Source organism: Silene latifolia, chromosome 10, assembly GCF_048544455.1.
Source record: "Silene latifolia isolate original U9 population chromosome 10, ASM4854445v1, whole genome shotgun sequence".
Lineage (NCBI taxonomy): Eukaryota > Viridiplantae > Streptophyta > Magnoliopsida > Caryophyllales > Caryophyllaceae > Silene > Silene latifolia.
Genome location: NC_133535.1, coordinates 148396442 through 148417504, shown reverse-complemented (window position 1 = coordinate 148417504; position 21063 = coordinate 148396442). Strand labels below are relative to the sequence as shown.

At 37.0% G+C, this 21063-nt stretch overlaps 2 protein-coding genes across 2 annotated transcripts; both read right to left on the bottom strand.

Moving 5' to 3' along the window:
* Positions 1–204: 204 nt before the first annotated feature.
* On the bottom strand, positions 205–8424 carry LOC141606287 (putative transcription factor PosF21). Its single transcript, XM_074425355.1, has 4 exons — positions 7658–8424; positions 2981–3113; positions 2691–2775; positions 205–918 (listed from the first exon to the last, which is right to left on the bottom strand). The coding sequence occupies exons 1-4, from the start codon at positions 8206–8208 to the stop codon at positions 569–571; spliced, it is 1119 nt and encodes a 372-aa protein (XP_074281456.1). The 5' UTR covers positions 8209–8424; the 3' UTR covers positions 205–568.
* Positions 8425–10285: 1861 nt separating this feature from the next.
* LOC141606286 (flowering time control protein FPA) lies at positions 10286–20739 on the bottom strand. Its single transcript, XM_074425354.1, has 6 exons — positions 20319–20739; positions 18126–18371; positions 17789–17908; positions 16673–17595; positions 14793–16086; positions 10286–10533 (listed from the first exon to the last, which is right to left on the bottom strand). Exons 1-5 carry the CDS (start codon positions 20583–20585, stop codon positions 14811–14813), a joined length of 2832 nt encoding a protein of 943 aa, XP_074281455.1. The 5' UTR covers positions 20586–20739; the 3' UTR covers positions 10286–10533; positions 14793–14810.
* Positions 20740–21063: the final 324 nt, after the last annotated feature.

The window sequence follows — 21063 nt, the reverse complement described above, 5'->3', positions numbered from 1 at the left end:
ACGGAAGAGAAGTAAAAGACATGCAACATACATTCATACTCCGTCTATATTAAAGACGCTTTCAAATGAAAGCCAAGCGAAAGTTTTAGTAGGAGAAATATTCACTTGAATAATTTTCTCCTCACACAGAATGCTCTGATGATCCATGTGAAAATTGCGAGTATATTTCTTCGCAATAAAAAAAGAAGGGGAATAATCAGCAAGTAAAAAAAAAGAATTGAATTGATTAGTAAGTAAACAAAGTCCAGTTCCACAGGCCACTGGCTCAGCCATACTAGAAGCAAAATTACATGATCACTCGGCTAAGCCCCCAACACCATCATCAGTATAGTAATCTAATTTACGAGACGCATTTTCAAGATGAAAAGTTACATATCAATTCTAACACTTGACCTACTAACTACAGACAGATTCCAAATACACAAACGGCTACAAAACAAATCAATTATGTAGTTTCCCTTACTGTAGTAGTTAATACGAGACTATATTAACTACGAACATTTGTCCCCACGGATAGATCGCAAATAAAGAAAACTAGTTACTAATCAAATGCTGCAAACTAATCACCTCAATCCTTTGAAGGGCCGGAGTTGGAGTCTGATGTGTTTTCTTTTGAAGGTGGCATAGACGGTCTAATTTTGTACTCGGCGGGAAGGTGACTTTGGTGGGTCGGATCCTGGTGTTGGTATTGAAGTTGATGATGTTGCTGGAATTGATGTTGTTTCTGGGAATGAATCTGTAACTGTTGTAATTGCTGTGCAGTTAGCAGAGTATGCATTGCCTGATTGTTTGGGTAGTAAGGTTGATTAGCTCCAAAGGATGGTGGGTAGTTCATCATTGGCCCGCCATTGTTGGACATAGCTTGACCCGTCAGCATTTTCAAGTGTTGAATCTCTTCTTTCAGTGCATCATTCAAAGCTGCATCACAAAGTGTGAAATAAAAAGCGATTAAAAAATGTCTTGTTTTTGTGAGTATATAAAATGTTTAGGATTGTACTAGAGTTTTTAATGTTTCTATGCCTACGACATAACTGATCGACGGCAAAAAGAACAAGACTACCCCAAGTGCCTAAGGCCCACAAGGGCTCCCCCTAAGATGGGATGACCCCAGCCATACCCTTGTACTAGGAAGTAGAAAACACACAAGAGGCGGACTTGGCCCAAAATGATAACTGTGTCCACAAAAAGAGGTTGTCAACGGATGACCCATGATGACATCACTCTACTACTACTAATCTACTATCATTCCTTGTAAATAAAACAATTGATATTTCAGAAGCATACAGAGTATGTGATCGGTTCAAGGTTTCAGATGTGTTCTACGAGAGCATGATCAGAATTAGGGACTCAGAAACAGGGTCACCAGATTTATATACATGATACAGATGCGTGATTAGCTCTTATTAGGGTATCCTATACATGGGAAGTATCACAATAACATAATTCTCAGATTTTTGTAATATTAATACGCTTGAATTTTTTAAAGATTAAATTCACAAAATAGTATTTAGAAAATATAGCTTTAATCATAGAATTTATACTTTATATTTTATGGTAAGAAAAAGGTTATGCAACTTTAAGTTTAGAAAAAAAATAAGAAAGATAGAAGTCGGGAATGGGGGTAACTATTGCCGAACCATTCAGCTCAAAATAATGGGAAGTGGAGGAGATTGGAGGTAGGTGGTGGTAGAGGTCAAGAGGAGGGTGGAAGTAGGAGGTTGCTAGGGAACTATTACTTCCGTATGGGGGAATAACGCATTATTCAAGGCCATTAAAAACTCTTGCCTCATGACCAATACTGTATGGACAAGCTGCCCTTATGTGATAAGCCATTTCTTCAATGACAAGGCAGACGACATAACCTAAAGTTTATTACTAAAAAGCAAGCGAAAATTCAACTTTAACCTGCTATTGCAAGTAATCACTGATGATCGAAAAGCCATAAGAACGAAGGAAAAAAATAGATGGTTTCTATCAACTATGAATTCAGCATCATGGTGGCACTCTTCTCTCCACTTTCTTGTTTTTCCCATACTAAAATCATGAACCCGTATATAATAAATTCAAGAACGGAAAAAAGAAAAAAAAAAACAGTGGTTTCTATCTCCAAAATTTCAGACAAGAAAACAATGAATTCAGTTTCATGTTGGCACTCTTCTCTCCACTTGCTTGTTTCCCCCGTACTGAAATCACGAACCCAGGACCTATACAATAAATTCATCACCCTTATATGTACCTATGTACCTATACTGCCAAGCACCTACGAGAACAGCAAGCAATAAGTGCAACGATGGGGGCAGTTGGATCCACAAACGCCCCGCCTATACCCCAAGGCCTCACCAACATCAATTCTTTCTTTTTCAAAAAAAAAAATCAACAAACTTAGCGTCAAGATTCAAAAGAAGTTTGACATAAATTTAATCTTCTCTTGAGTGTGAAAATCATGATAAGAGCACCCCCCCCCAAAACGTAAACTTAAAAAGAGTTAGGGGTATAAAAAAATAATTGTATGATATCATCCGCTATACAACCCACAGAAAGAGAGCAACCAGCATTTAGAAAAAGAAAAGTGGTTGAAGAGAAAGTAAAAGGAAAACTTCATACACTACATGCGATACTAACAGTACATTTACCAACATGAGAGAATCAACGATCATGCTTACAAATCATGTAAAAAGGTAAGATCTTACCATCCTGTAGGTGAACTTGCTGCTCCATTGTTTGCAGGCGGATCTTCAACTCGCTATTTTCAGCAGTAAGACCATTTGTATCTCTCTGCTCACAAGTAATTTCAGAAATGAGTATAGACTATAGATAACACAGGAGAGCCGACTAAATATATAGACAAACGCAAGTGAATTCAGATTGAAAGAAATCAAAAAAGAATGGAATAAGAAAATCAGTTAAAATAACATATAGAAATTATCTGATACGCCAAACCTTATGCCCACTAAACAGAATCGTATATAGAAACTACTACCTGCAGAAGGGTCAACTGAGCAGACAAAGAGGTTGCTTCTGTTTGTAAAGTCTGAACCTTGCGCTCTAGCTCTGCTATATATCTCATCTTCCTTTCCTTGGATCTTGCGGCAGACTGTCGGTTTGCCCATATTCTATTCCAGAGAACAAAGAAAGACATCTTAGAGTGTCAGCTGGTTAGTTCTGGCAAGAATGCAAGTTTCAAGTGGCCTAGTAATATGTATAATCCAGGATGCTATAATCTAAATGCATCGCATCATGCTAGCAGAAAAGGAGTATTCAAACCCTGTGTTACTCAAACACGCCGACATGTGTCGGTGTTCGACACGTGCCGGCGTGTCGGACACGGCTATTTGGGGTGAAATTTCCTGTTTTGTGGTCTAAATTGAAGTGAAGTGTCGTGTCGGACACCGACACGTGTCTGACACGCAACACGGCAGTTAAGTGAAGTATCGGAGTAACATCAAATCTACATTCTCCTACAGCTATAAGATGAGATTAAAAGTTGGTGATGCAGCAAGAAACACATGAATCACAAAAAGCGGTCAATGAACAAGAAGTTATGAAAGATTACAGATAGCACCCTGCCAATTTTATGATGAGAAAATCATGTACAAATATTTACTAAAGCCAAAGCCAAAGCGCGATAGCAGCTCTTACAGCATCCTCGCAAAAACTCTACTTCCTTTAACTTTGATAATGTGAGATTGACACACCCCTTGAAAGACCAGCAACTTTCACCAACAACAAAACTAGGAATAGTAATGAATCCTATATATTCATATTAAAGAATGTGCATCCTCCAAAAAAATATGTAACCAGTCAGGTCTTCACATCAGCGGCTGCCCAAGCCTAAATATGTGGTCGATGCACGGTATTAAATTATAGTTCTGAGAGCAGTAAATGAGCATAAATCACAGAATACACAGTGGTGCGCAGAATTTCGTGGTACTCACTTTTTATTAGGTCACATCAACGCTGGTCAAATATCAGAAACATATCACCTGTACCAAATTTCACTTCAATTTTCCAACATGTCAACTTTGCTGCATCAGTTTTCTAGATCAAACACTTGCTTTCTCCATCCACACAACTAACACTAGAACTACAGAATTCAACATCTAACACACCCCACATAACGCGGATACTCCCTTATGTTTTTTATTATAAGTCGTTTTAGAACAGATCAAAAAAATATATGTCGTTTTACATTTTTCCATGTATTACATCTGCACTACATATTCCAAAACACCATTAATTAGGAAAAACAGGGACTTTTAGCTATTGGATTGGTGGAAATATTTTTTTTTTCTATTTTCAAAGATTACTTATATTACATCTAAATACTACAACATTTTCCAACACTTTCTTAATTCATGTTCAATCTCCTAAAATTACTTATTATGAAAGCATAGTGGTTTAGCACAAGTAGGGAGTATAAGATATAATGCACTCATTTTTTTTAAGCATGCTAGCCCTCACTCACAAAAGAGAGTTTATTATAAAAGCATATTGATTTTATCACAAGTAAGATCATAGAGGTGTACGTGAGAAGAGCCCACTCGACAGGCCTTTCGGTTCTGTCAAAGATATAGGTTGAGTTGTGTTAAATAGATCTCGCGATCTTGACCCAATCTGAGTCAAACCTGATGCCACAGATGACCTCTCACTAATCCAAAAGAAAAAATACCGTTGGGTTCGGGGTCGATGTGCTAAATTTGACATAAATTTCTAGAAGATTGAAGCCGTTTTAACCTTTTAGGACTAGTCTAGAATTTATATGATCATGCTAGATTATTGTATGCGTTCTAGAGTTGTGTAGAGCTTTCTAGTGTTGCGTATATTCATGGAGAATATTCTAGAGCAGTGTCTAGATAATTTTAAACACTAGAGCATCTATACTAGAATATTCATGTATATTCTAGTTTTGTGTGTGTATTGGAATATTGGACTACTATGTTCTAGAAGTTTCTAGGGTATAGTGGTATACTAGTGAAGTTACTAAGAAATTTAAAACTGAGATGGGAGGTCTATTGGATTTACAAGTGTATTTGAGTGGCCAAGACTTCAATTTAAGTTTTCCACAAACTCTCTTTAGTGTTCTCTTCACTTCAATCTTGGTGTTCATTTAGTTAAGTACAAAGAAAGAGTAGAAGTGCAAACTAAGGGAAGTGCTCAATGAGCATAATACTTGGCTCGTTAGTGCACATGAGGGCTCATTGGCGGAAATTGGGAAGCCTAACATGTTCACGAAGAATTATCGACGGTTGAAAAAATCTCTTATCTACAAGGAACTTAAGTGGAGACCTCGCAGAACATGCACATTTGGTTGTTGCAAAATCTCTTACTTACAAATATGAATGCCTCTTTGGTATAGAGTACCCAACAAAAGGAACTTACTCTAGAATAATAGGGATAGGTATTAATCTTTTAGAGGGTTTTCTCTATGAGAGAATGTCATTAACCCTCTCCAACTTACTTGTGCCACATATGGACACGACACATCACCAGCATGTCATGTATCAACAACATGACACATGTTAGATATGTCAGACTCCGCCACGACTACGACACATACCAAAACCCACAAAACAGAGATCTACAAAGAAAGGGATGAGAGGCATACATAAGAGAAATTGGAGGCAGACATGAAAGTTGTACCATTAAAGATTTTAAGAAGACAAGCAATGGGGGTCTGAAGAATAATTATAGAAGATGTCTTCCTACAAAGCATTGATGGATTCTTTTTTATTATTATTAACAGCGGTATTCAGCTTGCTGTCTAAATTTCAAAATTGCGTGCCGGAGTAACAGAACTTGTGCCACAAAAATGCATGCATATGAACACAAATGCATGAACCTAGATGCATGCTCTTACTAGCTACTAGATACTTGAAATCATAACTCCGATTATGAGATTCGTCTTCTCTTTGTTTATCTTGACAGAAGGTTTAGTATCATTCAAGAAATTCAATGGGTTATCTACATAGATCAAACCTATCTACTTGCGCTAATAACATTTTCTTTCACAGTAAGGAGAACATTCTAACAAAATCAGTAGCAGCACAACACACTCATCAGCGAAAAAGAAGCCACATCACCAAAGGCAATATCAGCATCATCAACAAAACTTTAGTAGAACTCATCGCCAGTTTTCACATTAAAAGTAATAGCTTCAGTTTGCCAACCAAACTAAGATATTATAACAAAAGGAATGAATGTATACAACTCACTTCTGAGAGCTCAAATACAAAACATTTTGAACAAGCAAACTAACACAGCACCTCTGTCCATCATAAACCAAAAAAAAAAAATAACAGGCTACAACTTAATCATCAAACTTAACAACATTCTTCGGCAAGACAATAAAAAATGTAAGAAAAGCAGCAAATTCTGTAAATAAGTTACTTCTCAACGCGTAAATTAACAAAATTAGTCCAACTTTAGAACAATGCATAACCTTCAAAGAACAAGTAGTTCCCCACACCCAAAATGAATCATGTGTGTATGGTTCACTACGTGAAGATGAAACTCCCGTGAACATTAAATTCATGTGAGTGGGACAAAGTTTGGTTGAGACAAGGCAATTGCAAGTTAGGTGAGAATTCCCATGTACCTATTAGAGGCTAAGGTAACTAAGCAAGTGATTTCCTACATTTTGGAGAAACTAGTACTACCACAAGCCGTGTTTGGACAACCTAACAAGAATTTACATAACTTCTTCGATTATTCAAGTGAATTAGGTAGACAACCAAACAATCACCTAAATCATTTTAACGGTCAAACTATACACAACTCCCAAACAAATTGAATTACACGAAACCAAAATGTACAAGAATAATAATTGAACAATCACCTACAAACAAATTGAATAGCACAAAACTAAAATGCACAAACTTTTAGCCCTCTTAGGTCATCAAGAGCTAACTCAACAAGCTTAGCACGTAACATCCTACATTTTGTGGAAAATAGAACTACTGTAGGATATTATAATGTGTTTCGAGTTTCGACAACCAAACAAGTATCGCTTCTAGTAACTCCTAGGATTTCCAAATTCATTCAAACAATCATCGTACGACAGTATTTCAACAACCAAACAAATATCTCCATCACTAAACTATGAAACTAAAGAAAACTGCAAAACAAATTGAAGTATACAACCTAAAGTACTAGAATAATTTAACAACCAAACTACAAACAAATGCAAAACAAAATTGAAATCCACAGCACTAATTCTTGGCCTTCTTGGGATCAATAAGAGCTAACTCAGCATGCTTAGCAAGTGAAACCTACATTTTGTACGAACTAGAACTACCACAAGACGTGTTTCGACAACCAAAATAGAAATCTATTCGCGTGATTCCTAGGACTCCCAAATTTACATGAATCAGAAGGAGAACCAAACAAAGAATCAGCAAAGGGCGTATTTCGATAGACAACCAAACAATCACCTATATCATTAGTAGGTCTCATGAGAGACCGTCTCCCACTAATTTAGTGGGAGACATAATAGGGAAAAAAAGAAATTCAGTGGATCCCTCACCCATCATGTGAAGGTCTCTCAATAACGCTATTGAGAGACCGTCTCTCTGGAGTTTTTGTGATCATTCAACTACCAAACTATACACAATTGCAATACAAATACAAAATCGAAAAGCACAAGTTCAAAATGCACTACCTCTTAGCCCTCTTAGGATCAATAAGAGCCAACTCCGCAAGCTTAGCAGCAGACATAGCTTTCTTCGCCTCAGCAGGCGAAACCTCATCACCACCGCCAACACTACCACTACCACCACTCATAAACATCTCCGTCTTAATCGACACCGAACCGTCCATCGACTGACTATGCTGATGTCTCGGACCTCGCACCGGCGCATTCCCCGACGACGACTCACCAAGCCGAAACTCCGAAGACGTAGCCGAATTCACCTTATCCATATCAATGTACATCGAAATTAAATCTTCCTCGGTATCATCCGACAACGCGCCGCCATCAAAACCTCCACCACCGTAACCTCCGCCGTCACCTACACCTCCGACAACACCGAGGTCGCTATCAAAACTAATATCATCCGGAAGAGTGAGGATTTCCGAGTGCGCTCTACGGTGTCCCTTGTTCTTCGGTGGAGTATCCGGCATTCGGCTTAAATCATGACTGAACGACGTCGTTTGCGGCGGTGGTGGTGTTCTTCCTGTTGGCGGTAATCCGGTAGGTTTTTCCTTCTCCATTGATGATTTTTCGCCGGAAATTGATTGAATTAATTGAATTAGGTTATTGATTGAGGTAAGATCTGGAAAATGTTAGGGATTTGAGGAAATTTGGGGGAGATTTTGGGGGAAAATTGAAGAAAGTGGTGAGAATGTAATAAGGAGAGAGAAGGAAGGGTGGAGTGCCGGCGAAGGAGAAAATGAATAGAAAAAATGAAGAGAGAACGAGAAGTTGCTGGCCGTCACGTGGAGGATAGTGATTTATACTACGGTCTGTATAATTACGTCCGTTTTAAGTCTAAAACGAGTTTAATATTACGGTAGTACTTCATAATAAGGGTAAGATTATTGGTAGTATTGAAAGAATACTCATCCAATATATCAAGACTACTAATAATTTATCTTAGTCTTGACAAGGTATTAAGTTGAGCATAAGACTTTGAGTGGATCGTGACTCCACTTTGAAGGAAAATTATTCAATAAATAATCTTATATGTCAACTCTTTTTGTTAAAAAAAGTGTTTTGGAAAAGTAGAGTACGAGTTAAGTTTGGCGGATAATGTATAAAATTTGAGGTTAGTCAAAAACGAGTCTGAACAATAAAGAAATAATAAAAGTTAATGGAAAGTTGATGTTTTAGAGTTTCAAGACTTGAAAAAGCCTTTCCAATAATCTTACCCTAACTAAGGATGGATGGAGCAAAAGTTTATTTATTCTCTATGCATTTTATTCTATCTTTCATTATATATTTAACCCGTTTTATTTTTTTAGGCGGATATGTCCGTATTAAATAGTAATTTATGAAATGAAATTTGAAAGTATTTGTTGAATTGATGATGTCTTAACGTGGTGAGAAAAAATGAGATAGAGATTTGAGAAAAAACAACTCTAATCAGAGGCGGATCTAGGGGGCCCGGGTCGGCACGTGCCCACCATCAAATTTTGTACCCCCTCCATTCAACTACAAATGATACTTATCATTTTTTCACGTTTGTCAGCGCGAGTTTTACTTTGTAAATATTTTTAGTTACACATTTTTGTAAAAATTATAAAAGTTTAATATTTTAAATGTACTCCTAAAAATGAATAAAACAAGATCTCACATGAATATATTTTATCTTATATATTAAGAGGAAATGAGAAGCTTCTTCTTACTTGTGAATAGTGTAAAAAAAAAAAATTAACTAACATTTGGAGTTGAATGGAGGGAGTAGTAATTAGTGGCTCAGTTGGTCAAACCTTAGACCTCACTTGTTATATATTTACTCTGTAACCATTATGCCACTAGTATTTATTGATTTTTTAACTAGTAGTATGTACTATATCTTTTAATTAGAAAAATCAATTATCATTAATTTAAATATACATTTATTTATTCAACTTAGAATACGAAGTATCATTAATTAGTCAAACGAATTGTTTTTCCATTTTTACTTTATACCATATTAATTTTAGGGGAAAAAATCCAAAATATAATTTTTTTTTTAAGATGGACGATGTTTTGAATTTTTTTTGTGCCCCTCTTATAAGAAATTTCTGCGTCCGCCTCTGACTTTAATGATTTGGTTTTGTGATTGCTTGAAATTTTAAAAAATTGTAAACTAATAGTTCAACAATTGGACTTGTGATGTAGATTAACTTTGTTTGAATTATAGAAGTTTCATAAAGCAAGTAATTTTCGCACCAAAAAAAAAATAAAGCAAGTAATTTAAATAGTCGCAAAAAAGAAGCAACTAATAAGAAAATAGTGAATTTATATAAATAAATACATAAATAAATAAAAAAGTATGATGTGTAGCGTGTACGTCCATCCAGCTAATGGAGTCATAAATTAATTAAACTGTTGAATGGTTTTTAACTTGAAATTAGCTCAAAATTTGACGTTACAAGGTTTAACTAGTACGTAGGTTTAGCTCAATCATGGAAGTGGTTCTAAAAGATGTATTAGTTAAGAGTTCTTCACATTACATTGTTCTGTTATTTTTTTTTTTTTTTTGTTTGACTTATTTTAGGTTAAACTTTTGGAGTAAATTTTTTTTTTTTTTTTTTTTTTTGACAAGTAACTTTGGAGTAAAATTAACAAGGGATAAATCATTGATTCAATGCAAGGAGAAACGATTTTGCCTTGAACAAAAAAGGGGGGAATTCTTACAAAACTAAATCGATAAACTATAAAAGAAAGATACAACTCACAAAATAAATAAACAAACCCTAAAACAAACAACTACCCCTATGGTTCCATTAACGTCGGAACTAAACCAGTAACGTTGGAACTAAATCTTCAAACTTTCCAGTTCTTCATCATTAACGATCGCAACAAAGGGAAATCTTCTTTCTTCCATTTGCCTGTAAAATCGTGGAAAAAAAAAGCGAAAAAAATGAGTCTTCCAAAGCTGCTGAAACGTTTAAATCAAAATTTAATATTATACGTATGTATATGAAATTCATAATCATGGGCATTTTTTAAAAATAAATCCAAATAATATCAAAACAAGAATTCGAGGATTGTAGGATCTACTACATACTATCCGTATTTGTTAATAGATTTTTTAAATATCAATTTTTATGTTTTATCAAACATATATAAATAATTGTACGCACTTATTATTTAGTATTTTTTTTTTGTGTTAATCAGGAGTATCCCCTACCGACAGTTAGGACAATCTCCTCCGAAATACTGAAGGCAATTTAATGGGTTAACCCTTTTAATGACATGTTTGCTCGATTTTACATAGCAATTAATTATTCAGTGTTAAAATGTCTTACAAAATGAGGGATGGTACGTTTTTATATAACACCAATTCTCATTTGTGACGGATACTATTCCGTCACAAATACTATTCACATTTGCGACGGGCCAAATATGATCATTTTATGAGAAAATGTGACCATTTTTTTTAAGTAACATTTTATGAACAGTAATTGAGTGGTTACATTTTATCAAAAAGTGGTCACATTTACCCATCGCAAATTGTGACCGTCACAAGGGAGAATTGCTGTATATATAAACACTAAGCATTATGTCACTCTGTAGGATGGTCTTAATCTTTAATTGATTTGAATAATTTCGTTTCGGATTTGATCCGAAAAAACTGCACGATCTCAACCGAGATAGGTATCTAAATTGAATCCGTGCTTAATATTCAACTTCTTTTTCACCGCCTATATCTTAGTTACGACGATCACTGTTTCACCCCCTCTAACCGAAATTTCTTGCCCCTTCACTCCCTTTCTTTTCGCCTATCTAGCACCAACACTCTCCATATCTTGTATTCGACTCTAAATGATGAAAATTTATTGCCCGCGTTAACATTGTTATGTTGAGGTATGGAAATATGAAATTGCCAATGAAGTTCGAGCAATGCGGTGGATAAATCTATCATGCGAAAAGATTTATGCAAAATGCGAAAGCTTAGATAGCATGCTCTAGCGTCCCCTCCCTAGGTCGTTGATGTCTTCTACTCCCAAAGCTAGCGCGAGCAAGGTAGCCAGTTCGATTTGCAAAACCCTAAATATTGTTCAGCTGCCTATTCAATTTTTGAGCCAAATCGAAGCGTCCGGGTAAGCATAACAAATAAAAAAGGGAAAAATATTTACATACCTAATCTGCTGCTAATTGCATTTTGCAACACCATGGGTAGGAATTAGGAAAGGATTAGGTGAAGAGAACGCATTCACGTGGAATTTAGGTTCAGAATTGAGTTTCCTTTCTCACTAAATCAAACATTGAAAAACACTCGGAAGTGTGAGTGTGTGACAAGTTAATTATCGAGTTCAACTCGTTTGATGGCATATTAAAAACTGATAGGAACGACAGCCATGAATAGTATGATAAACCATGTAAAACACGAAGATTGGTACATCGATCGACCAAATGCCACATTGTGAATTGTGAAGAATCGAGTAGACGGACACTGATGTAAGTATGCAGCACGTTTTTACACACAAGACACGACTCCTAAAACAAGTATAGATCTTGATCATAATTTGGAGGGATCATAAAAATTTAAGCGAGGTAGGATTCCAATTTTCAATCTGCCATTCGTCTAATACCTGATGGAAAACTTGCATGTCTAGTGTAGAGGATCTAATTACTATACCGAAAAGGTCCTACGCTAGCAATTGTAATGGCCATGTGTTCTGCATCGACCATGCTAAGGAACGTACCAGCACCATCGCAGTCATTGACCAGTGGATCGCAACTAGGAAGATTGTTACAGGTTATACTAAACATAACAGAGGCAAACGGGGCAACTTCAAGTATCCTAAAACAAACCATTCGGATTCGCTGGGAGTTTGCATTCAGTGAAGATTTTAATTTTCTTTGTTTTCAAGCAGATGTAAGCCGTAAATGATTGGCAAGAAAAAGGAAAAGGATTGACGTTATTTAATTTTGCCATTTGATCGGATGTCAGACTCGCCTTGTGTACGATTTACCCTTATTTTCATGCTTAACTCGCTTAACTCGTTTAACGATGATGTAGCAAAACTTAATTTGGCTTCCACTTCATTGAACATAGCTGAAAACATTCGTGTTTTTCGTTTTGACGGTATAATTATACTGTATTGTTCGAACAATAACCGCTAAACAGCCCCTTTCCCGTTCTCCCCAAACTAAGCCTGACCTATAACACCAAGAACTAAATGCATGTTCAAGTATTACCGGTTTGCTTCGTATGATTTTCACTTTGCTGGGGTGAGACGAGATCCCAGTACCACAACTTAAGTACTAATTGTATTTTTCATGTTTAAATTAGTTTCACGTCTTATTCTTGTTTATTCTTCTTCCTAAATGCGACTGTTCTCGCCTAGACAAAGGTTGGATCAAGTATGTCCAATTTGAGACAACTCACAAACATTACTCCAAACTTGCAATATAAGCAATTTATAAGTCAACATTACAAACTGACAAGATTTTAAAAGGTAGAGGGGAAAAAAATAGAAAGACTAGTTAAAAAAACATCTACATCACAAAAATAAAACCGAAGTCGTCTTAAGCCTAGTAGTTAAGATGGGGGTAAAGTGGAGAATATGTCCCAAAAGTTCGGATCCTACCCCTGATATTGCACTGCCTTTTTACTCATTTGACGCGCACAAAAAAAAACATCAGAAAGATAAAGCCATGCATCTGGTTGCTACATAAGACATGCAAATGGGACATGCAGCACCTAACGACATACAACTCAGCAGGGAAAACAAACATGACAGCACAACCAGGGAAAAAAGGAGCAAAAAGCCACAAACCAAAATTTAGACAATACTCTGTATCATTTTGCTTTTGTTACTCAAACTCGGTGCACATGACAGATGTAGGTGTGTCAGAGTGTTGGCCACGGCTAATTTGTTAATGTGTGAAAAGTCACGTTTTCAACCTGAGCTTAAGTGTCTAAATACTGTCAAAAAGAGGGTCATGTCGATACCAACAAGATAATTTTTTAAAAAACATTCTTTTAAGCCAAAGAAGACTAGCTATAAGCAAATTATAGGATTGGTTAACGCAACTACCGAAACTATACTAATTCCAGAACTTGTGCTACGAATGCACGTCTTCTGCAATAAACTAACACATACACACTCTTCAGCATTAACCACTCGAGAAGTTTTTAGACTGAAACATGACACCTAACTTGCAAGGATAAACAGACACAAATATCCGTTCAAAACCATTGAAGTGTAATGAGAAAATACGTGTGAATTTCAAAGATCATTAATTGGGAAATGGAAAATATTGCTACTGTTGGCGTTGAACACAAGAAGGATTTGTCGATTTAGAGACGAAATTGTAAAACAATATTTAAAATTATTAATATAAATTTAAAATAAAATGTAAAAATTGTAAAGCAAGTATATTTGAAAAACTATATCTATTTGAAATACAACGTAAAAAGTCAAGTAAAGATAACAAAAGTCACACAATTATTCAAAGCTAGTCCTTAGACGAAACATTTTGTTCACTTCTATCTTAGAATCCTATGGATGCAAGTGATATAAGTATGAATTCAAAAAACAATTCTGCAAAAAAAGATCTATCCCAGAGGCCAGAACTGTCAAGTTCTTTTACAAGTCACTCTAGCCGAACAAATTTCTTCAATATAGGATCTCAAAAACCCAGACAGTAAGACAGAACAAAAGTAGCAACTAGCAAGAACAACATAATCCGTACTCTTAAAATAAAGCATATATACACTGCATCACTCAAAACTAAATTAAAAAACAGGGGAACATAGAGACCGTGAAAAACTTGATCAGGAGGTGAGCTCTATGTTACTCTGGTCTTTCATATTAACTTGTGTACCGTGTCTGACAGTCAACACTCAGCCACGGATATGACACTTTGACAAACTTTATTAAGCCATGAGCAGTAGCCGAGTCCAACACTTTGACAAACACGTGCATCGAATACTGTGAACCGAGTCTAGTAAATTTATAAGCATACCCCTAACAAAAAGAGCAATTGCCAAGGGAGAAAAGAACAAAAACCAGACTCAGCTCTTGACAGAGCACAAAGAATAGAAATCAATCATTCAATAAGCACGTCAAAATTCCAAACATAGTATAGACACAAAGAATAGCAAGAAGCCAAGAACTGGGTTGCAAGAAATTACCTAGCAAAAGGGTGGACTTCACTGTTGATTTCCCATATTAGAACCACCCTGCTGCTGCTGTTGCTGCTGCTGCTGCTGCTGCTGCTGCTGCTTCTGCTGTATTTGTTGGAGAAGACTAGCAGCAAATTGCAGCGTGGATTGATACCGTTGATTCTTGTCAACCTCAACCTCTGTTGTTCCTTGACTAACTCCTGCTGGCACTGTTTGAAATCTTTCAACTGAACTTTGTACCTCCAGCTTTGAATTCCCAATTGAACCTGGCAAGTTAATTTCTGGACGAGATGAATTATTACCTTCATGCAAATGATTGGCATAGGAACCGGGATTATTGGGCTGCTGACTATCAGCTACACTATAAGCGTAACCCTGCTGAGCACTATGAGGAACCTCTACAGAATAACGTTGAGTAGCCTGACTTAGAGGAACAAATTGTTGGCCCTGCGCGCTCATTGAGTGCATATGAGTGGGCCTGGAAGCAATCGAACCCTGCTCCTGTCGGTTATAAGCATGATTTTGCATAGCCGTATTTTCGGGAACAGGGGGAACCGTGTGGCTGCTAAAATTTTGGTTCGTTGAGAATGACGGGAAGTTATTTATCAATGGTGGTGCATTAGGATAATGTTGAATCCCAAACTGCTGAGATGATTGCCCTGTTTGCTCTTGCACCTGAGGCTGTTGATTCCATGAATGTGAGGATGTCGAAGATTGAGCCGCTGACTGGATGGACTGAAGTGAAGCAATCAGCTCGGCTGTTAATGTGAGAGCGGGTACTGATGCTGAAGGAAAGTTCTCACTAGATTGAGCTTGAGGTACAGACGAAGTTGGATATGCTGCTTTCGGAGGTATCGCTGCTTGAGGTGTGGAGGTACTGTAATCTTTTTGAATGGAAAATTCCGGTTTCTGCACTGCATATTCATGTGTTTGAGGAATAATCGGCCTGTCTATTTGTTGCATAGTTGGAAGAGGCTGATGGAACTGTTGTAATGAAGGAGTAACAGCAGGTTGTGTCGGTTGCAACTTAAGGACAACTCCGTACAAGCGTTCCGGGCCATCTACTTTCAAAACATCGGTCAGGAAATCAGATGGTGGGACCAAAAACAATGTCATCCCATCATCCAACTTGGCAACACCAGCGCGGTTTTTTGAACCAAGATACCGTAAGAATTCAGTATAATTAGCAAAATCTTCAAAGCTATCAGGCAAAAAGAATACAATTTCAAACCCTAAAGCCCCAGCGTAGTGCTTTGCTAGCATATCCAATCCTGTTCTTGCAGAGCAATTAACAACCTCGGGCCTACAAAGCAAGATGTTCAACATTAGGACAGGTAACAACAGACAGGTTGATCTACAGATGATGTAACTGCACACAGCACAAGTAGGATGTTTTCGATGAAAGAAAATATATCTTGAAAAATAACTGCACTTTTTTTTTAAAATTCTCACCACCGGCACCGTGCAGTCGTGCACATTGTCCAGAAAGACAAGTGGGATGGCACTTAGTGTCTGAGAACTCTTCTTTCAGATAGTCCCATCACGACTAAATTATGATAATGTTAACTGTTGAATAGTGTGCTAACATTTTCTTGTTATCCATCAAAGAATATATGCATTGGTAATAGAAAACTAATAAATCCACCTCCTGGCACTCAAATCTGTTCAGCAGAAACTAGCTGATAAAATACTTCTCCATGACTGACGTTTTACCAAACTATTTGGATTCTTTTTTTTTTCTTTTTGCAATAGCAAGCCCAAAGATATATAAATATATATTAAACCAATAAGAAATGAAAATATCACACATAACACATTTGCTAATGAAGTTCTATATCAAAATAAATAAATAAAGAGTTAGAAATTCATATAATTAAAGGAATGCTTACAGCTCAAACTCTATATCTTTTCCCAAAGGAATGCAACGAGCATGACAAACAGGAGTTCCACCCTTCGCAATGACACCCCGCCAGATATGATCATCAGTTCCACGTCCATGACCAAGTCCTTTTGCAGCTCCAGTATCTCTAATACCCAATCCACTTTCAGGCTGACCTCTAGCTAAGGCTCCGCCTCCAAAGGGAGGACCAGAACTATAAGGCTGGTCAACATATTCATCCAATTGCTCAGAGTCATGAAACGAGGGACCATCAGTTCTTGACCTCTTTAGTTCTCTAGCAGGAACATGAGGCTCAACGACATCCCAACCAGTTGTCCTCTGACCTGACCTACCAGGAAGAGCAGGGGAGGGGAGCAAATTGGCAGCAGAAGGAGACAATTTTCTCTGGTTCATGCCACCAGGAGAATGCATACTAGGATCATGAAAATCTGGGGTTGGCAGCAGAGGATCTAAATTTCCTCTAGGTCCAAATGGCCTTATCATACCCCGTCCAAGCCTCCCATTAGGTCCAGAGAAGCTATTTGGTGCCACAGGAGGAAACATATCCATTATAGGTGGTCGAAAAGGACCTTTGTTTCCAAAAACATCAGGCCTCTGTCCTCTAAATCCGGAAAAGTTGGGGTCAATCTCTTTCCCAGGAGCTAGACTGCTGTTTGAGAACATTATTGCGATTCGAGGATCATTAAATAGTCTTCCTTGCAAAGCCTCCTTTGCTCGCCTTGCTTCTTCGATGCTTCTGAACTCAACAAATGCATAATTTCTTCCATAGTAACATTTTACTTTTTCAATCTCGCCATACAAGATCATGGCGTTATGAAGCATTTCTTCATCAACATGAACTGAAGGAGGGTATCCAACCCACAAGACCTTACTGGGATTATCCCCTTTACGTCCTCCAGCAGATTGAAATGGCTGAAAAAGGAAAAAGAACAATTATAATCTGTGCGAAGCATCTACACATGATCACTTCTAGCATCAAGCCATCTACAAGGTAAAGAAAACAAATATTTGCTTGCAATCCCAGCTCGCGTCACAAGACAGCGCAATCTAGCTAAGAGATCATGAGAATCAAATACCAATAGTATGGACAGATAGTGCAATATACCTGTGGTCTCTTATGCCTTGACTCGGGGTAATTCCTCGCAATGTCAGGGTTAATCCATGATGAATCAAAACCACCACCTCTATATTGTGCACTCCCCATCTCAATAAAATCAGTTTGTTCCTGTAGCCAATACAGCAAAATCCCACACAAAGTGTCGGTGCATAAAAACAGATCTCGTGTCATTGGTAACAATTCCTAACAGATATTTAAAAAGGCCCACATAAAATAATTAGTGTGTCAGGTAACTGGTGCTAAATTATCATTCTGATTTGCTCAAGTATAAATTGACTGGATACAATCCAAAAACAATCATTAAACATTCGAATGGAAAACTTACCCTTCTTGCAGGATGTGACCTAAGAAAATCAACACGTATATGATCACCCTCGATTTGCAGCCCATTCAAGTTCTTCACTGCTGCAGAAGCATCTTCTACCCTAACAAAGTCAACAAGTGCAGTATTCCTATCTCTTATGAACTTGAAGTCCTCAATTTCACCAAATTTACTTAGTTCTTCTTCCAGCTTCTCCTTGGATATTGCTGAGCTGAATCCACCAACCCATACATGTTTTGAGGGTTTAGCCTGTGAGTCAAAAGTCTAGAATGTTACTTCACTAACATGAATGTAATCTAACATATGCTGTGAATAAATCTTAAACACATAAGCAACCAAAACTACGATCATAATATAGTTTAAAAACTGCAAGTACTTTTGCAGATACATCTATTTCTGAAGAGAGATGAGATTTTAATTCACACAGACAGAAGTTTCTATTCCCCTATCACAAGACAGATTTTAATTCACACAAACGAGGGAGTTCTGAAAAGCAAAAAAGTAACGAAAAAACATAAAGACGAAGAAGAAGCCTTGAACGATGGTTTTGTCAAGCAACAATGAGACAGTGAGGCACAAGTAAGCAACACAAAATTTGGACATGCTCAAGCTTCTAAAGGGTACAGGAACACTCTAGAAAATGTGGATAAACATATAGAACTGACTGTATGTGGATCTAAATTTACAATAGTAGGAGATTGGAGGAAGGGAAAGGAGAAAGGAGAAAGAATGCATTTGAATGAGAGAATTTGACTTTAGAGTTTAGACTTGTTTTCTTTCCAACTTGAATATCTTTTTCTTATCTCTGCAAATGTTTTTACTTCTTTCTAGTTTCTTAGCTTTCATTCTATTCTATTTACTCCGGACAGTGTGAGAATCGACAGTGTGTCAGTGTTCTATACACTGTCTTAAAAATTAAGCATCAGGCAGATACGCGTAAGCGTCTTGACCAATTATGAGATACAGACACAACTATTTAACAGACTTCACTATTTTCTTTGCTTTAACCAGCAACAAGCCAACACTGTGTCCTTCCTCTTTGCTATTCTTAAAAGTGTTTTTAGTTACAGCTTGATGTCATTTTTGTTTCTGTTCTCGTTTTCTTTTTTGAAACCATTAGAATCAGTCAACGGCCGTGTTTGAATTGGGTGTGTCAGACACGTCAAGTGACCTGTGTCGTATCATCTGCGAGTCGTAATGACGGAGACACTATACTGACCTGTGTCATATCGATTGTGAGTCATGTCGAAAACGCGACACAGTGCCCAAGTGAAGCGTCAAATTAACATAGTTCTCTTTTACACATTTTCTTATTTAAATCTCTTTTACCTCTCTTCAAAGTATATATGTTAAAAGTATATATTAACACTTGATTTATTGTTTTTGTATCTCTTAATTTGTCATCATGCTCCATGCTTCACTTGTTCTCTTTCATTGAGATTATCTGGCATTGCATTGATTCATGTTATAGTGTTGTCATTGTTTGAAAATCCTATGCTGAAAAGAAGGTGCAATTATCGAGTCGCTCACACACCCTTCGACAAAAGCAATCTTAGGGAAAAGATGGTTGCCTGAATATATTACTGTTAAAGAAGACCATATTTACGCATTGCAGATTGACTTACACATCTGCAACAAATGGATAAGTATATCACAATTTTCCGATTACTCTTATGTTATTACCATCATTGAAGCTGACACGCCACACGATCTTGAAGATGCGATTATCAGCATCAATGTATTTTCTGTTTCATTGTTCATATTGCAACGAGATTGAATTGAATTCTAAAGTTCATGGTGGCGCGCATCTGCACAAGAATGACATCATAGAAAGATGTTGTGTTTGCCGATGAAACTGATAAGTTGCGGGAGAGAAAAACACATTGGATGACGCTATCTCGTGCGAGGAGATTACGTTTTTTCGATATGCGAGATGAATTTTGAACAAACGTATATATGAAAATAGAATGAACTCACTTTTGAGGGAGTGGGGGATAGCGGGGGTGATCGGGGATCGAATGTATGCAGTCATACCCTCGTGTTATCGCAAACATGAACGCAATCACATTGAATCAAAACCAGTAAACATTCACAAATTCCAGAATTCAACCGAGTACAATCAAAACAAATAAAGTAATTACAAACGCAAAATACAACGATCCGATAAAAAATAATCGACAAAAGATGAGAACAAACCGGCTTAGCAAACTCAATTTTGACGGGATTTCCATTAAGAACAAAACCTTGAAGAGCTTCTTTAGCAGCAACAGCATCTTCAACTAGTTTATAATAAATAAAAGCGTAACTTCGCGAAGCGTAGCAAGTAATTCCGTCGATAGCACCGTATTTCTCAAACAACGCCATTAATTCCGATTCAGAGATATCGAAAGGTAAGTTTCCGACCCATAGATGACTTGATGCGGTATCGGATCCGTAACCTTGCTTTCTAGGGTTCATCGACATGATTTTCGGGAGGGAAAAAAGGAGATAAATTGGGGATTAGGGTTAGGGTTTTGAATTGGGGATTTTTGATTTGGAGATGAATAGGATAGAGAGAGAAGGGAAGGGAAAGGATGAGTGGATGGGTTATATGGCGTGGTATGTGTGATGTTTTATAATCGTTGACGGGTATTGGTGGCCGCTAATCTTATCAGGTTTTTCCATAATATATTATTCCTATATTTTTTCGTTCGCGAAAGTGTCAATTTATCCCCCTTTAACTTTATTTTTTTGACTCTCAAATTTTAAGGGACTTGCTATTTTCTAGTATTACTAAGACCTCGTTTGGTTACCTTGCTAATTCATGGGAATTTCATAATCCCATAAATTGTGTTTTCTAAAGCTTGTTTAGTTGTCCATCTTATCTTTATTAATTCAGAAAACAATACTCAATCCAGGACGTGCCATCTCACTAATTCAGCCTTTTTTTTTAAATTCATGT

Bases quoted from the DNA above. Each gene is read 5' to 3' on its own strand.
- LOC141606287 (XM_074425355.1), bottom strand. From the start codon at position 8,208: ATGGAGAAGGAAAAACCTACCGGATTACCGCCAACAGGAAGAACACCA. The intron at 3,114-7,657 runs GTAGTGCATTTT...TCTCTGGAATAG, and splicing joins GATCCTAAGAGGGCTAAGAG to AATATGGGCAAACCGACAGT. The intron at 919-2,690 runs GTAAGATCTTAC...TTTGTGATGCAG, and splicing joins GCAAGTTCACCTACAGGATG to CTTTGAATGATGCACTGAAA.
- LOC141606286 (XM_074425354.1), bottom strand. From the start codon at position 20,585: ATGTCGATGAACCCTAGAAAGCAAGGTTACGGATCCGATACCGCATCA. The intron at 18,372-20,318 runs GTTTGTTCTCAT...TTTGACTCACAG, and splicing joins AAATTGAGTTTGCTAAGCCG to GCTAAACCCTCAAAACATGT. The intron at 17,596-17,788 runs GTATATTGCACT...TTCCTTTTTCAG, and splicing joins CAAGGCATAAGAGACCACAG to CCATTTCAATCTGCTGGAGG.